Raw genomic sequence first — 20052 nt, 5'->3', positions numbered from 1 at the left:
CTCATTTTGTAGACCAGGCTGGCCTTGAACTCAGAAATCCGCCTGCCTCTGCCTCCCGAGTGCTGGGATTAAAGGCGTGCGCCACCACGCCCCGGCTGGCTGAACCTTTTACACACTCAAGCAAAGCAGGGTCTATCTATCTATACTCTCCTCACCATCTCCTGAGCCACCTCCTCCGCAGCGTCCCGGCCAAGCTGGAACAGGAACTCGATGGCCTGGTTGTCTCGTGGGCGCCCCCCACGCCGCGCATCCTCCATGCGCAGCCAGAGCTTGAGGCCCGGCTTCTCTCCATCATCTTCCTCTGCCAGCTCCACGTGCACACCTCGTTCCTCGCGGAAGAACGCGTGGGCCAGGAGATCCTGGATGGTGAACCTGGGAACCGCCGGACAGTGAGCGGAGACCGCTGCCACTGCCCCATCATCTCCATCCCGTCTCTGCCCCGGACCCCACCTCTCATTCTTATCCGTGCGGATGCAGCCTTCAATGATCTCCTTCACCTCTGGCATCTTCACCTTGTAGAAGCTGTTGGGCTTTGTGCCCTGAGAGAAGGGATCTCATGAGGCCTCGGGTTGCCTGCGACCCCCTCTCAGCAAGTTTGCAGTGCAGGCAGGCGCCAAGGCCTGGGGGAGGTTGGGGGAGGATGCTGGTACTGAAAGACTCGATTTCCGATCCCATTCCCTCCGCATATTGTTGGTGTGACCTTGACCAAGACTGCCAGCTGCTTGTTCTCTCATTTGTAAAGCGCAGGGTAAAACGTTTGCTTGGCTCACCTAGCCGGGCAACTAGAAAAATCTACTGAGATTGGATGTGAAATTATCTGTAAACTCTTGGGATTAAACAGATTCTTTCCAGCTTGTGTGAAGGGCTTATGTGCATACAATACATTTCTGTTTCCCCAGGGCATCTTTCTGTCTGGCCTCGTGGACTGGTTTTATATATATATATGTGTGTGTGTGTGTGTGTACACATATATACATAATTTAATATATGTACAATATATAGTATATACTCTTAATAGATATGTTAATATAATATGTGCTAATGTTATATATTAATATATGAGCATATAAAGGGTACTAGCTACATACAGACTAGTTAAAGGGTAGAAGAGTGGGAGGGTCACTGGGGATCCCCAAACCCCACCCTTCTCACCGAAGTGACCTTGCGGTAGATTTGTGCTGCGTTCTGACACTCAGAGTAGGGATACTCAGACGTAGCCATCTCCAGCATACACATGCCAAAGGCGTACACATCCACAGCCTCGTCGTACTTTTCCTCGTACATCTCAGGGGCCATGAATTCCGGGGTCCCTATTGGACCCACAGAAAGAATTAGGCTTCTTCCTCCTGGTCTCCTCTCTTCACTTGGGTATATCACGGGGGGGGGGGNGGGGGGAGCCTTAATAGCCCAAGAGCAACCCCAGGAGTTCTGGAGTGTTGGTGACCAACTCTTGCCCAAAGCCTGTGTCGGGGGCAGGAAAAATGGGTCTCCCTAGAGCGGTAGCTCTGCTGGAGCAGTGTGAGGGGTCCCATGCTTTTTTCTTATGCAAGGGAGGTAGCAGAAGCAAGGGTCCTGCTGGAGAAACGCACCAATGACGCTCTTGGCAAAGGAGGCGCGCTTGAGCGTGGCCAGTCCGAGATCTCCGATTTTGACAGAGCCTGAAGGGCCAGTAATGAAGACGTTATCACACTTGAGATCTCGGTGCAGGATGGGGGGCACTCGAGAATGAAGGAAATGAAGTCCCCGTAGGATCTGGCGACTCCAGCGCTGAAGGACTCGGGGCTTCATTTCGCGGAACCGCCTCAGGTACCTGGGAGAGGGTGTGTAACCGTGGTCAGGGCAGGGATATCTATCGGGACTGGAAAATTCCCTCCTAACCCATCCTTGCCGGACAGTGAGCGGGTACCACTCTACCACCTCTGCCTCCTCTGCCAGCATTATTTTAATTTAGACCCCACTGGGCCGGAAAGAAACTGAGTCAATGAGTGCAATAAACAGGTTACAAAATGATTCTGATGGTAAATTCGCAGATAGGGCTGCAGCCAAGGACAGTGCTGTGGGAGCGCCGGAAGGAATGACTAATGGTCCGCAGCGTGGGGAAGGACTAACTTTTGTGTTGAAGGAATACAAGTTCAAGGGTGAAAACGGGGAGGGAGAGAGGGAGACTTTCCAGGCTGGAGAGCCACAGGAGTGACAGTTCAGAATGGGAGGAATCACTGAGAATTGGATTTGTCTGTAACTTCTGCTCAAGAGGAGAGTGTGTCTGAGGGACTGAACGGACTTTACCCGCAGGGCAGTGGGAAATCTTGAAGAGGTTTAAAAGGGTCAGGTCTCCCCTGGTTTGCAGGAAGATAGTAGAACTTGAAAGGGAGTGCAGATTGGGAAGGGTCCTTTAGGAGGGCTGCTGGGAGTTGGAAGGGTGACAGTGGGGGGAACAGCAAGGTGGAGGCAAAGATGGGGGGGGGGAACCCAGTGGGAGGAGTTTTGAGACACCACTGTTGAGAATGAGGGTGCGGTGAAGACACCTAAAGTTTTGACCTGTATGCTCGGTGTACATTGACATTCACCCAGACTGGTAAGAGGGAGAGAGCCTGGTTTCAAGTCTGGAAGTTTGAAGTGACTTGGGAGAAGTTCCCAGAGCCTCGGAGTGACGTTCTATCCACCACCACCCCTCCCACCCAGGCCAGAGCTCACGTCTTGAGCGTGCCCGAGGTCATGAGTTCTGTGACCAGCACGATGCAAACCTGGCCCCTCAGCACCGACTTCCAGGAGTCATAGAAGCGGACGATGTTGGGGTGCTGTAGCCCCTTGAGCATCTCAACTTCCTCGGAGAAACGCTGCCGTTCGGCCCGAGAGAGTTTCCGGGTCTGTGGGATGGGGTGACGGGGGGTCACATCAGTTCCAGACACACACACCCCAAGAAGAGCATGGGACACCTGGGGTAGAGCTGGGGGGAAGAAATAAGGGCAGGAGCATACAGCTGGGGTATGGTTGGTGAGACCGCCAGCCAGAAGGGCTGTAGACCCCCAACTTTTGGCTGGTCCTTTCTTATTGCTCTAAAATGCATCCACTCTGGGCCTGGGGCAGCACTCCGGACCCCCTGCTGGACACAAGCGCCTTTATGCAACCAGGTCTGGGAGTTATGCACTCAATAGCGCCTTTGTGGCCTCCAGAGCCGACTGTGGAAGGGGCGGGGTGGGGTGAGGGTGTGTGTGTGGGGGGGGTGGCAGCTGGCAGGCAGCAGGCAGACCTGGAGCAGGGAATTGGGGCCATCAAGAGGTTGGCCCTAAAAATTAGGAACTGCAGAATCTAGACAGAGTTAGAGGAAGATACCAAGAAAGAAAAGATCCAGGGCCAGGAGGCCACCCCCCATGGCTGGAGCTGCCCCACCCCTCTTCCCTCCCTCTCCCTCCCCCTCCCCCGAGTCTGGCTGATTTTCCAGGCGGGGCTTAGAGCCTGGGGCGCAGCGCAGCACTAGCAGTCGCTAGGAGAGAACCCTATGCCAGGATCTAAGTGGAAGGAGCCTTCCTCCTGGTTTTGTACCCTAAAATTTTCCAGGACCACTCACTTAGAGTGGGAGCCCCGGGAGGAAGAAACAGCCAATCCACATCCTCCTGAAGTCTAAAAGTTGAAAGGGCTCAGTTCCTTTGGCAATGGAAAGGGAGACCCCAGGTATGCATAGAGATGAGAAACCGGACTCCAGCTAGGACTAGAGCGTCCTGTCCCGCTCCTTGAAACTGTTGAGAAGTCTGTAAAGTTGACAGCTCCAGAAAGGGCTTGGAGAACCCCCTTCTGCCACAACTACCCTAAATCTTTCTGGAGGTGGAGAGGGCCTTGTCCTCAGCTCCTGAACTCCCATATACCGCGGTCTCTAAGTTTGTAAAGAGGGAGGAGGAGGAGAAAGGAGGAGGAGGAGGAGGAGGAGGAGGAGGAGGAGGAGGAGGAGGAGGAGGAGGAGGAGGAGGAGGAGGAGGAGGAGGAGGAGGAGGAGGAAGAGGAGGTCCAGAGTCACAGAGGAAAGTGTCAGAACTTGAAGGAGCAAGAGTGGAAGGGGCAGGAGAGACTGGGGGGCTACCCGCTGTTCACCCATTTTTCAACCCTCAGGTTTATATAGAGGTCTGAAAGTTGTCTATGTTCATTGGCAGCCACTATATACCACCTGGCTCAGTTTCTCCTGAAACCACCCAGAGTCAGTAAAATCATGCCGGCAAGGAAAGCAAGAGCGCTTGGACAGCTGACAAAAAAAGTGATCCTTCCTGTGATGTTGTCCTCCCGTTTCCCCAACCTAAGACCCCCAAAGGCCCCATCCCGTGGCACCACCGAGGGGATGCCCAGCCGCACCTGCAGCTCACACCAGGCCACCTCTACCGTGGTGTCGGTGTCTAGCCCTCGATACACGGTCTTGAAGGAACCTCTTCCAATCTCAATGTCAAACTTGAGGTATCGGCCGTCCGGAGACGTTGCCACAGCCTGGGTTTCTGTGTCCTCTTTTTCTTCCTGCTCCCGCCGCCGTTCACGGGCTGCAGCATCTGGAACTCTCGGTGGCTCCCGGGATCCTGGACCTCCTGAAGATCCCGTAAGCTCAGGACATGCAGAGTCCACAGCCTTCACGGGGGCTGCCCCGGTCCATGTGCCCTCGGGGGGTTCTTTAGAGCTTGAAGGTGGGCTCCTCGTGGGGCCAGCGGAGTCCGGAGGATCCGGGGGTTCAGGAAGGAGTGAGGCTGGATGAGACCAGGAGCTCAGCAGTCCCAGATCGACTGAGCTGCGGCGGCTAGGTCTCGAAGAGCGCTGCCGAGGCTCAGCCTTCCCAGAGAAGCGGCGCACTCGGCGAGGAGGTGGCCCCAGGCGGGTCGGCCCGGTAGAGGTGAGAGCCGGAGATGGCCGCAGAGCCAGGTCAGCCTCGGTTTGGGACATGGGGACCCCGGTCTCCGTGTTTCGAGGTGCTAGCATGGGAAGGGCCAGGAGCCGCAGAACGGAAAGCCAGGCGGCTGGAGGCGGCAGCCTGACAGGCGGACCGGCTGGGTACGCCGCGCTCCGGCTGAGCTGCTGGGGCCCCAGCCCCCGACTGGCCTGCCCCGCGACCCGCCCCCAGCTCCGCCCCACGACCCGCCCCCAGCCTAGACCGGTCCTCACCCCCCAGGGCCACCCCTTGTGAGCCTGGCGTGTGGAGCTGGGGTACTGCCCCTCATCTCGACCGCTGCTTAGCCCCCCGGCTGCCCTGCTTTCCAGAGTCCCCGCCTTTAAACCTTCTTCTCGGCAAGAGCTGAGTGAGTGGGAGGCAGCAGCGGGTAGGCTCCCGCACCAGGAGAGGGCAAACACGTTTGGGGTGGGGGAGTTGGAGAACACTGGGACAGGAGATGAAAAGTGACCGCTGCTCCTATGCCTCAGCGAGGGGGAGGGGCACCACCAGCCTGCGCACCCTTGATAAGGCGCACTACCCGGTCCTAATCAGGAGTAGTAGCTCCAGGCCTAACATCGGTGTGGGAAAGGTATGGTTTTCTTGGCTCTGCTAGGCCCCTGGTCTGCACAAGGATGGGTTGTGGCTACTCCAGTCAAGCCCCTCCCCACCAAGAGCTTGTCACCCATCAACTCCACCCCACTTTGGCCTGAGCCTGGCCCTGGCCAGAAAGACTGTTTTTGCTGTGGGCTCTCTTTCCTCCCCTTGTGTTTGCCAAAGTCTTCAATAAACCAAAGTCCACATCCGGTTTACCCCCCCACCAGCTCCCCTTGGCCACAGCTACCCCACCCAGACCATCATGGGTGGAGGGAGGGGCTTCAGAATAGTTCAGGACTTCCATGGGGGAGCAATTAAGTGACTCCAATTTAGAGAGCAAGCAGCCTGTCCCCAAGCTGTGTCCCACCCGCACTCCTCCACAGGACCCACCCAGCACACAAGGCAAACCACAGGCTCTCCGGAGCCCCCCCCCCCCCAGGCCTTTCTGTACAAAGGCCAAAGGATTCTTCTTTTTCCTTGGCTGGAACTCAGTCAGGTGGAACTGTGCACCGCCTTCCCTAGCCCCAGTTCAGCAGCAGTAACAGGCCGACAGTGGGAGTAGAGATTTTAATATCATAAATCAGAGTGGGCCCGCCTCTCACCGCCGGGCCCCTTCTGGGGCTTCCTATCTTCATATTGCCTGGACGGCTGCCTGCAGCCAGGGCTTCCCCCATCCCTCGGGAGGATCCAGCACCAGCCTGAGAAGGGAGGCAACAGCAGCTGAAGGAGTGGGAGGAGGAGAAAGAAGCTGGTGCAGGCGCATGTAGGTGGGTGTGTACTTGTGTGTGAGAACACGTGTAAAGTGTCAGGTTTATAAACCCTGGCTCGGGGACAGTATAGGATGGGAAAGGAGGTAGGGCAGGAAACGCATCCTTTCTCCGTGGCACTGTGGGCTTGCCCTATCCCAGGGACAGAAATAATGGGTTACGTGGGAACATCCCTAAGTCTGAGCTTTTAGGACTTGAGCCCTTTGAGTCTGGCGGAGTGACAGATCCAGTCTGTGGGGACACTAGGTCTGCCTCCTTTTGAAAGCCCTGGAAAGGTGGAAGGTAAGAAGTAAAGGAGCCAGGTCTCTGCTAGAAGAACTTGACTCCTCGGCCATCGCTGACAGTGATAATCTCAGCCTTGTGCTCTTGCTGTAGGGCCTGTAGAGCGCGCAGCAGGGTCGCCTCATCCAGCCCATGGAACTCTAGACAGGAAGAGATGCTCAGTCAGGGATACTCAGTTCTCACTGTGGCTGAGCTAGAAGCTGAGACCTTCCAAAGCCAGGATGGCCTATTTGTATAGTGTCTGCACTGCTGCAGCTGTACCTCACAATGCCTGGGCATTCCTGGGGAGTTCGGAGAAGAAGGCAGCCTGGGCCAGCATGAAATGGATCAGGCTTACTTCACCCTCCCCAATTCTGAATGACCTGCCCCCGAGCCTTCTTTCCCTTTGTTCCCATCAAATATCTGATGTGCCAGGGATACCTTTTGCCGTTAGGACCACAAAGTAACCCTGGTAATCAGACCTAAGCCAGTGTCCATGCACTGCACAGGGACCCTGTACAAATCAGGCGGATCTGCCTTAATAAATACAGGCGTGGTTGGTACCCCGTAGCCAGGAGACTGCTGAAGTTCAGAGCTAATGCCTATCCTTTCCTAATTGTAAGGACACCAAGGGCCAGCGGAGTATCTAGACCAGAGATATGGGATGATACTCTTGGGAGATGTAAGAGGCAGCAGACAAGCCTTGACAGGCTTGCTCACTTCACCCCGAGGGAGCCCAGCTCAAGTCAGGGAGTGAGCATTCTGGGGAAGCCTCCAGCTTTGCACAGGCTGAGTGGTGGGCTGGGCCAGGCTGTAGTGCTGAACTCATGGGGTGCTTGCTGGTGGGAACAGCAAGCAGAGGCCTGCAGGGGAGGGGAGACAGCCAAGAGGTATAAAGTGCTGGAGCAGTCACAGCCTGGCAGGAACCCCCAACCCCCCTTACCCTGGCAAAGACTGAAATCTTTAGTGATCCTGGGGATCAGAATAAAGAGTCACAGGAAAAAAAGAGCTAAGGAGGTGTTTACTCTATGCAAAAATCAAAGGCCATACAAATCCTTGCCTGGCATAAACCCAAAGTTTTTAAATGGGTTGGGGGTGGGGCTGGGGGTGTTGGCCCAATATCTTCAGCTGACACCCACAAATCTTGAGCTCTCTGTAAGAAGGAACAGTGAAAGAGAGCTTGAGTCAGCAAGGAATGAGATTCCGAGCTTAATCCCCTACGCTGGTTCCTCAACTGGCTTCTACAGCAACAATTCTGAACATTTCCCTGAAAAATCTTATAAAATACACAAACATTCACACCAACAAAGAGTGGTTCTGTTTGTGAATTCAAGTGGTATGAAATGTTTAGATGAGCGGAGAAATGGATCAGCAGTTAAGAATACTTGCTGCTCTTAAGGAGGTAAAGGGTTCGATTCTCTGCACCTACATGACAGCTCATGATAGTTCTAAAGGATTCATCCAATGACCCCTTCTGGCCTCTATGGGCACCAGGCATTATGTAGTATATTCAGGTAAACACTCACACACATAACAAAGTAAATCTCAAGAAAAGCAAAAAAAAACCAAAAAAACAAAAACAAAAACAACAACAACAACAACAACAAAAAAACCTTAAGACTTTTGCATTATGGAACTATTCAGAGACAGAAATGGTTAGTCTGAAGAAGCATTAAGCCAATACTGGTCGGGAGGTGGTGGCACACACCTTTCATCTCAGAACCTGGGAGGCAAAGGCAGAGGCAGGCAGATCTCTTAGTTCAAGGCCTGCCTGGTTTACACAGCCAGAGCTACAGAGAGAAATGGAAGAAGAAAAAGGCGTTACCTTCACCCTCCGTGTCGTCCCCACTGGTCAGTTCATATAGAGTGAACACAGAGTTATTCTGCCCACTCCTGGAGACCTGAGGGCACAGAAAACGAGGCTGAGCAAGGACCAAGAGTCTCTTAAGAGAGGGTAAACTTCAGCTCTGCCTTTTTTTTCCCCTCCAGGAATGGTACCTATACCCAAACGAGGACTGTGACCTCTGCAGTGTCCTAAGTCTGTAAACCCTACAGGTGCTATATTTGTATGTGTGTACACACATTCGGAACCACGAAACCACAGCCGTTCACGTGTCTGAAAAGTGACCTCTCATCCTGGTTATTTTCTGTTCAGGAATGGGCGGTGTGTATTTGTTATATTTAGGCTGTTGATGCTTCCCCCCCCCCCCTCGGGAATGTTTGGAGCTGGTGGTGAGTAGGAATCTGAGGGACAGAGTATTCTGTGCTCACACCCGCACTAGTTCAGAAGGTGCATTCATGTGGACAACGCCATGAACGCACAGTGGGAGGGAGAGGGAACCCAGGTTTTTTTTTTTTTCTCTCCCTTCCTTTCCCCATTTATCTCCTGTGGCCAGAGGCTCCAGCCAACAATAGCACTCATGGCTCCCAGGGCTGCATTCTATCCAAACATGGCCTCACGTAGCCTCTGGCCTCCTACAGTCAAAGAAAGAGAGATTCTGTGCAGGAGAGACATTGCATCACTGAAGGATGGTTGCCAGCGAGGCCCATGCTTCCACTCTCGCCCACTCCCCACTTTGCCAGGTCTGCATCTTAGGACACCAGCTATCTGTTGGGCACAGGCAACAGTTCTTCTTTGCCATGGGTCATTGCCTAGTGTTTAGCAGGATGGCCTCACCCATTGGTAAATGAGTTTCCCCCATTCTTCTGGCCTCCGCCACATGATCAGGAAGCTAGACTTATTCTTATCCAACCACTCGAGGTTCCCTGTAAAACAGATACTTATGAGAGCATCGTGCTCTAAAAAAGGCACAGAGGCAACTACCAACACCCGGCAGAGTGGACGAGCCTCTGCTTTCAGAACAAGAGATACAATAGGAGTTTTACTATTCTTACTTATAAGGCATCCTGTTCTCCTTAGTCTATCTTTCTTAGGCCAGAGAGGGATTTTAATTCTGTATACTAAGGGGTGGGGGTGGAGGGAGAACTAGGCCATCTCAGAATACTTGAGGCTTCAAGCTGGGGGAGACAAAAAAAAAAAAAAAAAAAAAGTCACTAAAAGGAAAAGTTGCCTTGCTGTGCCCTCAGGAAAAAAGATTCCAAGTGAGAAAAAAGGAGGGGGAGGGGCTGGAGAGATGGCTCCGTGGTTAAGAACACTGTTTTTCCAGAGGACCCAGCTTCAATTCCCAGCACCCACATGGTAGCTTACAACTGTCTGTAACTCTAGTTCCAGGGGATCCAAAACCTTCATACAGACATACAAGGCAAATACCACAGGACATGTAAAAAACAGTATTGAAAAGCAACAAAAGCCGGGCGGTGGCGCACGCCTTTAATCCCAGCGCTTGGGAGGCAGAGACAGGTGGATTTCTGAGTTTGAGGCTAGCCTGGTCTAAAGAGTGAGTTCCAGGACAGACAGGGCTACACAGAGAAACCCTGTCTGGGGGTGGGGAGCAGGGGGCTTGGAGAGATGGCGCAGTGGTTAAGAGCACTCACTCACTGCTCTTCCAAAGATTCTGAGTTCAATTCCCAGCAACCACATGGTGACTCACAACCATTTGTAATGAGATCTGACGCCCTCTTCTGGTGTGTGTCTTAAGAGAGCAATGGTGTACTCATATACATGAAATAAATATATCTTTTAAACAAACAAACAAACAGGCATCTGAGGAACTGAACCCACCTTTCTTTCTCAGTTCTTCTAATACAATCTGAATTGACTCCACAGGAAGTTTCCCTGATTTAAGGTTAAGGGATGGCCTACATTTAAATTAGGTTAAATAAAAAATTTTCGAAGTTCGGCCCACAATGAAGAATCATCTAGCCCCCTCCTTTCCCTGCCATACATACATGCAATTTTTGAAGAAGATATGTTTGCATTTCCTCAATATTCTGGAAAGGGAGGTAAAAAAACAAACAAGCTTCCAGTTAGAAGGAAGAACTAGCAAAGTGTGTTACAGGCCTGTAATACCAGCTTTTATGGGATGGACACAGGAGAATCACCAGTCCAAGGCTGGGCTAGACTATTGAGATCAGATCTCAAAAAAAGAAAAGAGGCAAGTGTTTTAGAAAATAAAGGGTGTTACCCTTTACTTCATTCTCTGCCTTTTTCTCCACAAATTTTACCTATGAATCAGAGAGCAGAAATAAATGACCCTCACTTCCTGGGAGAGGTGGGGCAAGTCAAAAAGTTATTAAAGATGGTTTGGGATTTGAGGCTCACAGAGAGGAGATTCAAATAGTTTTAAAGGGTCCAGTTTGTAAAGCTTGGGACTTGAAGACCCCAGCACTCATTCACTAGGGGAAAGGGAGCCTGCACTGCCTGCAGAAGTGCATATAAAAGGATTGTCTGCCATGTGGTTTAGCTGTTTCCCAAGTCCAGTTTGAACAGAAGCCTGCCTACTGTGGGTAAAGGGAGGTGGGGAGATGCAGTCTGGGCACGTAGAAAAGTGTGGGAGTGCGTGTGTGTGTGTGTGTGTGTGTGTGTGTGTGCGCGCGCGCGCTCGTGTGTGGGCTATGGAAGAGCCTGAGGGAGGATACGCTGTAGCTTGACGTTGTTGAAGAGCGGGCTCTCCTGGGCTTCCATCACCGTCATGCTGGACTGTTTGTGCAGGCGGCAGAAGGACAGAACCAGAGAGCACCAGGCGGCCAGCTGCTTCTGCCGGGTGTCCACGTTCGGCTGTAACCTGCCAGGCGAAGGGAGCGGGACGCGGAATTAGAGCGTGGAAGAGCACTAGCCTAGCAGCACGTTAGGGGACACAGTGATGGGCTGGCTGGACGCAAGGCGGCCGGTGGCTCCCGTCTCCCCCGGAACCCCAAGTGAATCATCAGGGCTGAGCCCTGGGCCCCGGGGACGGGAGGGAGCTACGCTGGGCTTCTCAGGGTCTGAGCCTCACGTAAAGAAGGGCGGGAAGCGGTACTGCCACGGCCACTCGAAACTCATCGCCATCGTAGTAGCCCAGAAAACCCGGAACCGACAAGGGGCTTCCGGTCTCCGCCTCAGCATGTCCGGGCTGACAGCACAGCAGAAAGGTTCCGGACTCCTCTCCAGAGGCGCCGCCGTGGGACGGGAGCGGTCCTTGTCACCAGTCAATCTGCTGCTGTCTAAAGGAAAACTTCAACATGAAGCGCAGAAAGAGTTCTGGTCTTCTCGTTTAAATAGACTACGTTTCCCTCTGCAAATTGCGAGGTCAGCCGAACGCAAGTTAGAATCCACATCTGGAGGCGTCTTTACCTTCGTGTCGATTGCCAATCAATTTAACCTCATGATTCCAAAATCTCCTGCGTCCCCACCCAGGCTGACTTCACTCTTACATTTCATGTAGGACCATGGGAGCATATTGTGTGGTTTGCATCACTATACGCGATTTTCAAAGATTCAAAACTTTTTGATTTTTTCAAAGAATCAAAACTAACATTTAGCTCTTAACCTCTTCCTTTCTAGACCCCAGACTTAGAATCCCTTTGGCTCCATCTGACTCATACCCAACTTACACTAGTCAGATCTATCCCTTTGCCTGCCTAAACTACCGGTCAGTTCCCAAACCAGAATTACTGTTTCCATTCTCCCAACAGTACTTCCACTGCTGAGCTGTGGAAAATTGCTGAAGACCAGAACGTGTTTACTGAGTCCCGGGCTCGCTGTAATCTCACTACTGGATTCTCAGGGGAGCCTTGTTGGATCTAGAAATACAAGTTTGGGAGTCTTCTGACCTGACATGCAATATGAACCCATTTGAGGGATAAGAGAGCTAAACAAAAGGTGTATTGAAAAGAAGGCTGACCTTGAGCGGCTAGGAGATGCTCAACCTTTAAACAGAGAGGGGAAGCTGGGCTGTTTCATTGATTCCCTGTTATCCTCATTCAAGATAGTCCGCCTGTGTCTATCTTTCTGTTCCCTGCAGAATGATTATGAGAATCCCTTAATCTCTCTCTGTCACGATGTTTAATTCATAGCTCCAAAGCTGCTCCCCATTTTTCTTCCTTTTCCTTTTGAACTCAAAACTGCCATTCTTCCTTTACAAGATGGTAACGTGTTGCCTCTCTTTTTCAATTTCCTTCCGGACATCACTATCATCATGCCTCCCTCCCTTTCTCTGTAGCTCAGTTTATTTCTATTTAAAAGGAATGTTAGGGCTGGCAAGATGGCTCAGTGGGTAAGAGCACTGATTGCTCTTCCGAAGGTCCTGAGTTCAAATCCCAGCAACCACAAGGTGGCTCACAATCACCCATAATGAGATCTGACTCCCTCTTCTGGGGTGTCTGAAGATACCTACAGTGTATTTATTTAAAATAATAAATAAATCTTTGGGCCAGAGCAAGCAGGGACTGGGCGAGCAGAGTTGACTGGAGTGAGCAGAGGTCCTAAAAAATTCAATTCCCAACAACCACATGAAGGCTCAGAACCATTTGTACAGCTACAGTGTACTCATATATATATATATATATATATATATATATATATATATATATATAAACAAATAAATCTTAAAAGAAAAAAAAAGTAATGTTAGCTGAGCACACCCTTTATCCCAGAGCTCAACCTTTAATCCTACTGCCTCAACCTTCTGAGAACTGAGATTACATATGTGTGTCATGTCCATGGTCTGTTTTTTTAAAAAGATATATCTATTTATTTTAGGTATATGAGTACACTGTAGCTGTCTTCAGACACACCAGAAGAGGGCATCAGATCCCATTACAGATGGTTCTGAGCCACCATGTGGTTGCTGGGAATTAAACTCAGGACCTCTGGAAGAGCAGTCAGTGAGTGCTCTTAACCACTGAGCCATCTCTCCAGCCCCCCTTTCTTTCTTTTTAAAGAAGGTATTAATTTCTTTTTATTTATATGTATATATGCATTTATGCAAGTGCCCATGAAGACAAGAAGAGGATTATCTGGAACTGGAATTACAGGTGGTTGTGAGTTGCCTGACATGGATATTTGGAATAGAACTTTGGTCCTTTGTAAGAGCAGTGACTGATCTTAACCTATGAGCTATCTTTTCAGCCCCCTCCATTTCCCCCCTTAGGTCAGTTCTGAAGTTCAAAGTCTAACTTATCTCTAAAACCTCTCCTTTACCCCCTCATGATGGATGTTCCTATAGATTCCCTTCATTGATTTTAATCATAACTCCTACTTATAATTAGGTTTGCCTCCCCGCTCATCAGTTTGGCTAAGTCTTGATTTTCTCACTCCTGGATAACTTTGTCGATGTTGTTTGAGACAGGATCTCACTATGTCAACCTGGCTACACAGATCAGGGTGACCTCAAACTCAGAGATCCACCTACCTCTGCTCCCTGAGTACTGGGGTCAAAGGTGTGAGCCACAAAGCCGGGCTTTACTCCTGGGGTCCACAATGACTTCCTAATCCACGCTCATTCACAGTGTCTGCTCCAGGGAAATACTTTCCACCTGAGGCCTTGCCCTGGACCAACTCTGCGGTCACCCTCTTCTGACTCCAAGTTATGGTTTGAATAGGAAATGTCTCTCTGAAGGTTTATATGTTGAAGGCTTAGACCCCAGCTATGTTTGCTATGGTTCGGGTGCTCAGATCCTGAGGAATCTAACTTTACCAAGAGGTAATTCATTAACGAATCTAGAGCCAAGTGGACTATAGGGAGTTAGAGACTGGTGGGAAGTAATAGGTTACCAGGGGCCTGCCCTAAAAGGTATACCTTGTCCCTAGCCTCTGCCAGGTTATGCTTTTCAGTTGCCATGAGGCTTTTGTTTGGCCACACCACGCTTCCTGCCACGACGTTCTTGCCTCACCATGGCCCCAGAAACAATGAAACCCAATAGCTATGCTCTGGAACATTAAGCAAAAAATAAATAAATAAAACTTTGCTCCTTTAAGTTGCTTCTGGCTAGTATTTTATCACAACCTACAGAAAGGCTAATAGCATATTCCTGTGATCATCTCGTCCACACATGATTCCCTCCCTCCCTCCCCCCTTTGCACGTGGATATTAATTTGGGCTGTTTCCCTTGCATAACTGCCACCATCCATTCTGATTTCTTATTTATTTGTTTCTTTTTAAAGATTTTTTTTCTATTTTATGTATATTAGTACACTGTAGCTGTCTTCAGACACACCAGAAGAGGGCATCTGATCCTATTACAGATGGTTGTGAGCCACCATGTGGGTGCTGGGATTTGAACTCAGGACCTCTGGAAGAGCAGTCAATGTTCTTAACCACTGAGCCAGCCCCTCTTATTTGTATATGTCAAGTTTCTCAGGGGATGAAAGCCATCGAGGGTAGAATTGAGCCAGAGTTGTTCTAACTTGCCTTTCCCAACACCCTGCTGTACACAGTCTTTTACACCAGCAGATCCCTGGGGTATATTAGTAAAACGAATAAGGACACATGTACATTCATGGAAATAGAGCAAATATTTATCTAAGCTGAAAATTTAAAATATGCTAAGGTTGCTGGGCAGTGGCTGTGCTCACTTTTAATCCCAGCACCGGGAGGCAGACACAGGTGGATCTCTGAATTTGAGGCCAGCCTGGTCTACAGAGTGAGTTCCAGGACAGTCAGGGAAACCATATATAGATTACTTGTTGGTGGTGGCACATGCATGTAACCCCAGCCCTCGTGAGGCAGACACAGGCAGATCTCTGAGTTCCAGGACAGCCAGGGCTACACAGAGAAACCTTGTCTCAAAAAAAAAAAAAACAAAAAAACAAAACAAAAAAAAAAAAAAGTCCTTTGGTGACAGATGTGGCCTGGGAGGAGTATATCTTTGTCAACAAATAGGAAGGTTCCAAGCAACTCAGGTATATCATCTACAAAACAGATAAGCATGTTCCAGGAGATAGACATTTTGGGAAACAGATATTTCGGCAGGGAGAACAGACGCCTCTAAGGAGGCTAAGAGTGCTGCAAAGGATAATCGGGTGTTTTCACGGAAAGCAAAGCTGCTTTGCCTGTGTTTGGGGGGACCTGGCAAGTGTAGCCCAGGAAGGATTGGGTCAGAGAGATTTCCTCGTGAGGGAAACTGATCTTTCCTGTCTGGGAAACGCTGTTCATACACAGAAATGGTGAGTTTCAGAGACGTAGATGTGTTAATAGAATATTGTATCCATATTTCTCAAGAAGCTTACAGAAGGGCCTGGCTAAGAACTAGGTTGTGACAGAGATAACTCTTCTGAACACCCGCCTCCCTCCATTGTTTCTCAGCCTGATGCTTCTTCCAGATTTTATACATTGTCTTGTTGTTGGTCTTAGTGGACACCAGGGGGCAGTGTGTGGCCATGATGGGTCTCTTATACAATGTAGGCTAAAGGCCAGGAACACAGGGGAAACAGTAGAATCCTGTAAAGGAACCACCACCCCAACCCCAACCCCAACCCCCGCCCCGTTGCTTTGGGCCTCAAGCCTGAGATACGTATGGACTAATTCCTGTTGGTAATCATATTTCTTCTTTCTGGCTCTAGAGTAAACCGAGGCACGACGAAAGGTCAACGCTGTGCTCCTGTAGCCTTTTTTCCTTGCAGGAGTTATTGAAGAGCTTTCTTGCCCCTCCTCCCACACCTTCCCAACTACAGGCCCCCAGCTGCTGTCCAGGCCGGAAGGGAGTCTCTTCCTGCTCATTTCCTGGAGCTGGGTTTGGATAGCCGCAGGAAAGGCCTCTCCCTGGGAGGAAAGAGTATAGGAACATGGCCTTCAAGTGGAGTTGGAGGGCAGTGAAATGAACTCAAAAGCAGGGCCGTCTAGATTCTCCAAGCTCTGTTGCCCAGTAATGATGCCCTGGAGGACTGTCATCCACACAGACCCTACTAGGAAGGCAATATTGTACAAAAACATAACTTTATTTTAAAGACTACAGACATTGTGTCGTGAGTCCCCTTTGCTGCCATTTCCACCAATCCACAGGTCTGTGGGAAGAATGAGAGTAAGTGGGTAGGGAGGGGCGGAGCGATTCCTGGTTCCAGCAGGGGAAAGGGGGAAAGATGGCTGCTGAGAAATGGATCCTAGGCCTGGGCATCGCTGTCTTTACTCCTCCACACGACAAGAGTAACAAGGAACGGGATGAGGCAGATGGGGGCTATGATCATGGCCAGGAGCACATCCTCTGGGGGATCAGAGAAGGTGGGCTGCACCAGGGAGCAGTTGGCAAAGTGTATCGTGTGAGCCTCAAGGATGATGCTTTCTGCCAAGGGATTTGGGAAGCCCAACCCAAACTTGTCTGCCTCGTACTCCAAGCAGTACTGCAGGTTGCTGTAATACCTGGGGAGCAGTAGGGGATTTGAGTGAGGGAACGAACGGATGGGCACAGGGAGAAGGATGTCCCTGCCCATGAGGAACAGGTCCAACTGCTGGCCTGAGCCATCCTTCTACACTGCCCCTACCTGCTAATCAAAGTCCAGTTGCACCAGTCCTTGACAGAGTCCATGCCACTCTTGTAATAATACCAGCAAGGTAGGACATTTGTTTCGTAGTCTTCCATCTTCCCTGTGGGGACATAAGCTTCACAATGACCACACCCCTGGCCTCCCTCCAAGCCTTCTGATCCAGGTATTTCCCAAGTACAGTCCTCTGCCTTCGGAGAAGGGAATCCCTCTGAAAAGTTCCCTAGTTGGACACTTGTGACTGGAGGGAGGGGAGCGTTCTCTCTCAGGACTCAGGGGCTCAGGGATCCTGAAATGGCAATCATGTGCATAGTATTTCCTTTCCTAGCCCGAAGGCACATCCACATACACCCAGTCTTGCCCTTCTTACCTAACTGGGGCAAGACACTGGTCTGTGATAGGAGAAAGACCATAGGAACCCCAAGAGACACCAGGGAGGTTAGAGGGCATCATTTGGTCCTCCAGTTGTCTTGTGAAAGGACTCCTCCCCTGGGCTGGGTTTATCCTTCTAGGTCATTCTCCCACAGGCTTAGGCACTCACCTTTTGACACAAGGCTGTCCTCAGTGGGATGAGATTGATTCAGGGACTCCGGAGAAGATAGATTCAGGTTCTCTGGGAAAGATTGGTTCAGGGACTCCGGAGAGGTTGAGACAGCTGTATAAAGAAATGAACGGGAAGGCTGGGATGATGTAGGGAGAGGTCTGAACAGTGGTGCCGGTTTATGGGTGGTGACCAAGGCCCTGGGAAGTCAGCACTGCTTTGGAACATAAAGAGGAATAATTTTCCCACCTCCCCCATGGGATTATCCTAATGAGGGAAGGGAGCGGCTGGTACCAGCTGTGTCCCAATCACACCCTGGTCCCAAGCCCCCTCCCTCTTTATCAGTCCTGAACCTCCTAAGATCTCTCCGTCGGGTCTGGGCAGGCACCCCAGCTTTTAAGTAGGAAGCAGCATACGTGGGAAGTAGCCGGCCTGTGCCAACTCAGAGATGTGTTCAGGACCCATCTGCAATTCAGAGCTGCTCCGCACGTCGGTTGGTGCTCGCAGGGTGGTCCGGTGCTGGCCTCGATGGCCCAGGCCCCTTCCCTTCGCGGACCTCCCACATCTCCCACCCGGGCCCGACGCGGCGCTCACCGCCCAGCAGCAGCAGCAGCAGCAGCAGCATCAACAGAGGAGGGAGGCACAACGCTGCCGGCCGCTGGGCGCGGGTCACACCGAGCCGAGATCCACCCGGGGCGCGCTCTACCCGGAGTGGGGCCATCACGCCTTGGACGAGATGGCGAGGAGGGGCAGCGGAGCTGAGCTGGCCCGGGCGGGGGCGCCTATATCCCCGGCCCGAGCCGCAGGAAGCTGCGCCGCTTCCTCGGAGGGGCTGGCACGGCGGCGGCCACGTGGGGGGCGGGCTGCAGGGGGAGTCACTGCCGCACCCGCGCCTCTCTCGGCCCGGAGCGCCCTGGCCCACTCTCGCTTCCAGCTTGGGCTTCGGGGTTGGACAGCTCCCCCTGTACCCCGTGAACCGCGATCCACTTCCCGCCCCGGACTAGCTCAAGTCTCCCAGCATCAGTCGAAGGATTCCAGTCGCTCACTCCTTCTCGCACCGGAGGGGTGGGGACCAGCTGCTGTCCCAGACCTGGGGAAGAAGGAGGCGGTTGGGAGCTCCTAAGGCCTCCGATGCCTGGGTATCTGAGGCAGGGGAGTTTGGGGGAAGCGGCGTCAAGAGCTGCGCCCGCCCCACTTTCTTTTCCCAGGGAACACCCACTGATGTCTGCCAAAATCCGGATAGGAGAGGGGCCTGGCTCTACTGAGAAAGGGAGAAGGTCTGAGAAGCAGGGTAGGGAGGAGTTAAAGTCTAAATAACCCCCTTCAATGTAAACTCTGAGTCCTTTACCCACAAATATTGGATATTTCTATTTATATTGGAGTGCAAAAAGTAAGTTGACTACATTTCCAGGAAAATGGCTAGCCAGGTTGCTAGAGCAAAGGGAGATACTAGACCTTCCAATGCGCTCCTTAGTGTTTGAGGTGAGTTATTGTGGTGGCGGTGGTGGCAGCAGCAGCTGGCAGCGGCTACTGCCGCTGCTGCTTTGGGGTGGAACCTCAGCCCAAGGCAAGCAAGTCTATTAGCATATTATCACCATCACCTATTTTATAGAGGAGGAGGCTGCTAAAGCTCATGGAGAGACCCCAAGACTCGAACTGAAAAGTTCTGTTCCCAAATCTACCTTCCCCAGCTTTACAGCCTTGGAGTCGACAGTTGTTTTCTCATGCACTGTTAGGACCTTGTTCTCCTCCTGCTCTGGAGGAATCTCCTTCGTGGAAAGAGACTACACTTAACTTCACAGAGGCCAGTTCTCTTTTTTCCTTTCCTGAGTGACTTGGCTAAGGTCACATTTTACTGGGAAGCCCCAAAGGCTCAGTCTGGGCCTCCAGGGACCCCCCACCCCCACCCCACCCTGCGCGCCAGCTATCACAACTCAGCTGTTGCTGTATATTGGGCCAGCCAGCCATTAGCCTGAATTAGCCCAGGGGCTTGTTTGGCAACACTTTTCAAATCCAGGCACATAGCTGTCAGCGCAAAACTTTCCCAATTACTCCCAGACATTGACCCTTGAACTCAGCTGTTGCTGTTGTCCCAGTTTACTGATTCCTGTCCACCAAAGTTATCTTTTATGGTCTCCCCTGGGGGGGGGGAGCATTGCAGGACTTCCAGCTGGCCACAGGCAGCTGGAATTAATTACAGGCAGCTATAAGGGGTTGGGGGTGGCCCTTTGAACACCTCAAAGTTCTGTTGGTAAGGATCAGAGGTGCAAGAGCCAGGTAGCCTCAGAGCCAGTTCAAACTGGGGACCAAGAATGGAAGCAGTCTTCAAAGAATTGTCCTTTTATTCTTTACAGTTTAAATACTTTCTTTTTTTTTTTTTAAAGATTTATTTATTTATTATATGTAAGTATACTGTAGCTGTCTTCAGACACTCCAGAAGAGGGCGTCAGATCTTGTTACAGATGGTTATGAGCCACCATGTGGTTGCTGGGATTTGAACTCCGGACCTTCGGAAGAGCAGTCGGGTGCTCTTACCCACTGAGCCATCTCACCAGCCCTTAAATACTTTCTAATGTATGTCTCTGTGTGTGTGTGCAGATGCCTGAAGAAGCCAGAGTAGAGTACAGGGGTC

At 51.3% G+C, this 20052-nt stretch overlaps 3 protein-coding genes and 1 long non-coding RNA gene across 6 annotated transcripts in view; 1 reads left to right on the top strand and 3 right to left on the bottom strand.

The window, feature by feature from the left end:
• The window catches only part of LOC110331362, a 2026-nt gene extending 1175 nt beyond the window's left edge, over positions 1-851 (top strand). Inside the window, exon 2 of the long non-coding RNA XR_002381010.1 lies at positions 122-851. This is a non-coding gene — a long non-coding RNA (uncharacterized LOC110331362). The remainder of the gene's footprint in view (positions 1-121) is intronic.
• The window catches only part of Wnk4 (WNK lysine deficient protein kinase 4), a 17504-nt gene extending 12455 nt beyond the window's left edge, over positions 1-5049 (bottom strand). Inside the window, exons 1-6 of one of the 2 annotated variants that reach the window (XM_021211863.1) lie at positions 4342-5049; positions 2695-2867; positions 1590-1810; positions 1153-1310; positions 451-539; positions 156-372 (exon numbers count right to left, since the gene is read on the bottom strand). In XM_021211863.1, the coding sequence (XP_021067522.1) occupies positions 156-372; positions 451-539; positions 1153-1310; positions 1590-1810; positions 2695-2867; positions 4342-4950 (1467 nt within the window). In that variant the 5' untranslated portion in view covers positions 4951-5049. The remainder of the gene's footprint in view (positions 1-155; positions 373-450; positions 540-1152; positions 1311-1589; positions 1811-2694; positions 2868-4341) is intronic. The other variant, XM_029546423.1, reaches the window with a different exon arrangement.
• A 998-nt stretch (positions 5050-6047) lies between these two features.
• Vps25 (vacuolar protein sorting 25 homolog) lies at positions 6048-11512 on the bottom strand. 2 transcript variants are annotated; one of them, XM_021212608.2, is made up of 6 exons: positions 11418-11512; positions 11062-11207; positions 10205-10258; positions 9200-9288; positions 8348-8423; positions 6048-6683 (listed from the first exon to the last, which is right to left on the bottom strand). In XM_021212608.2, the coding sequence occupies exons 1-6, from the start codon at positions 11468-11470 to the stop codon at positions 6571-6573; spliced, it is 531 nt and encodes a 176-aa protein (XP_021068267.1). In that variant the 5' UTR covers positions 11471-11512; the 3' UTR covers positions 6048-6570. The 2 variants fall into 2 exon arrangements, with proteins under 2 accessions (XP_021068267.1, XP_021068268.1); XM_021212609.2 differs by lacking the exon at positions 6048-6683 and adding an exon at positions 7324-7675.
• Positions 11513-16320: 4808 nt separating this feature from the next.
• Ramp2 (receptor activity modifying protein 2) lies at positions 16321-18547 on the bottom strand. The gene is made up of 4 exons (XM_021213552.2): positions 18015-18547; positions 17421-17534; positions 16880-16982; positions 16321-16757 (listed from the first exon to the last, which is right to left on the bottom strand). Exons 1-4 carry the CDS (start codon positions 18139-18141, stop codon positions 16502-16504), a joined length of 600 nt encoding a protein of 199 aa, XP_021069211.1. The 5' UTR covers positions 18142-18547; the 3' UTR covers positions 16321-16501.
• Between the last annotated feature and the right edge of the window lie 1505 nt (positions 18548-20052).

Source organism: Mus pahari, chromosome 14 (assembly GCF_900095145.1).
Source record: "Mus pahari chromosome 14, PAHARI_EIJ_v1.1, whole genome shotgun sequence".
NCBI lineage: Eukaryota > Metazoa > Chordata > Mammalia > Rodentia > Muridae > Mus > Mus pahari.
The sequence above is the reverse complement of the archived record's forward strand: the minus strand, read 5'-3'. Positions and strand labels throughout refer to the sequence as shown.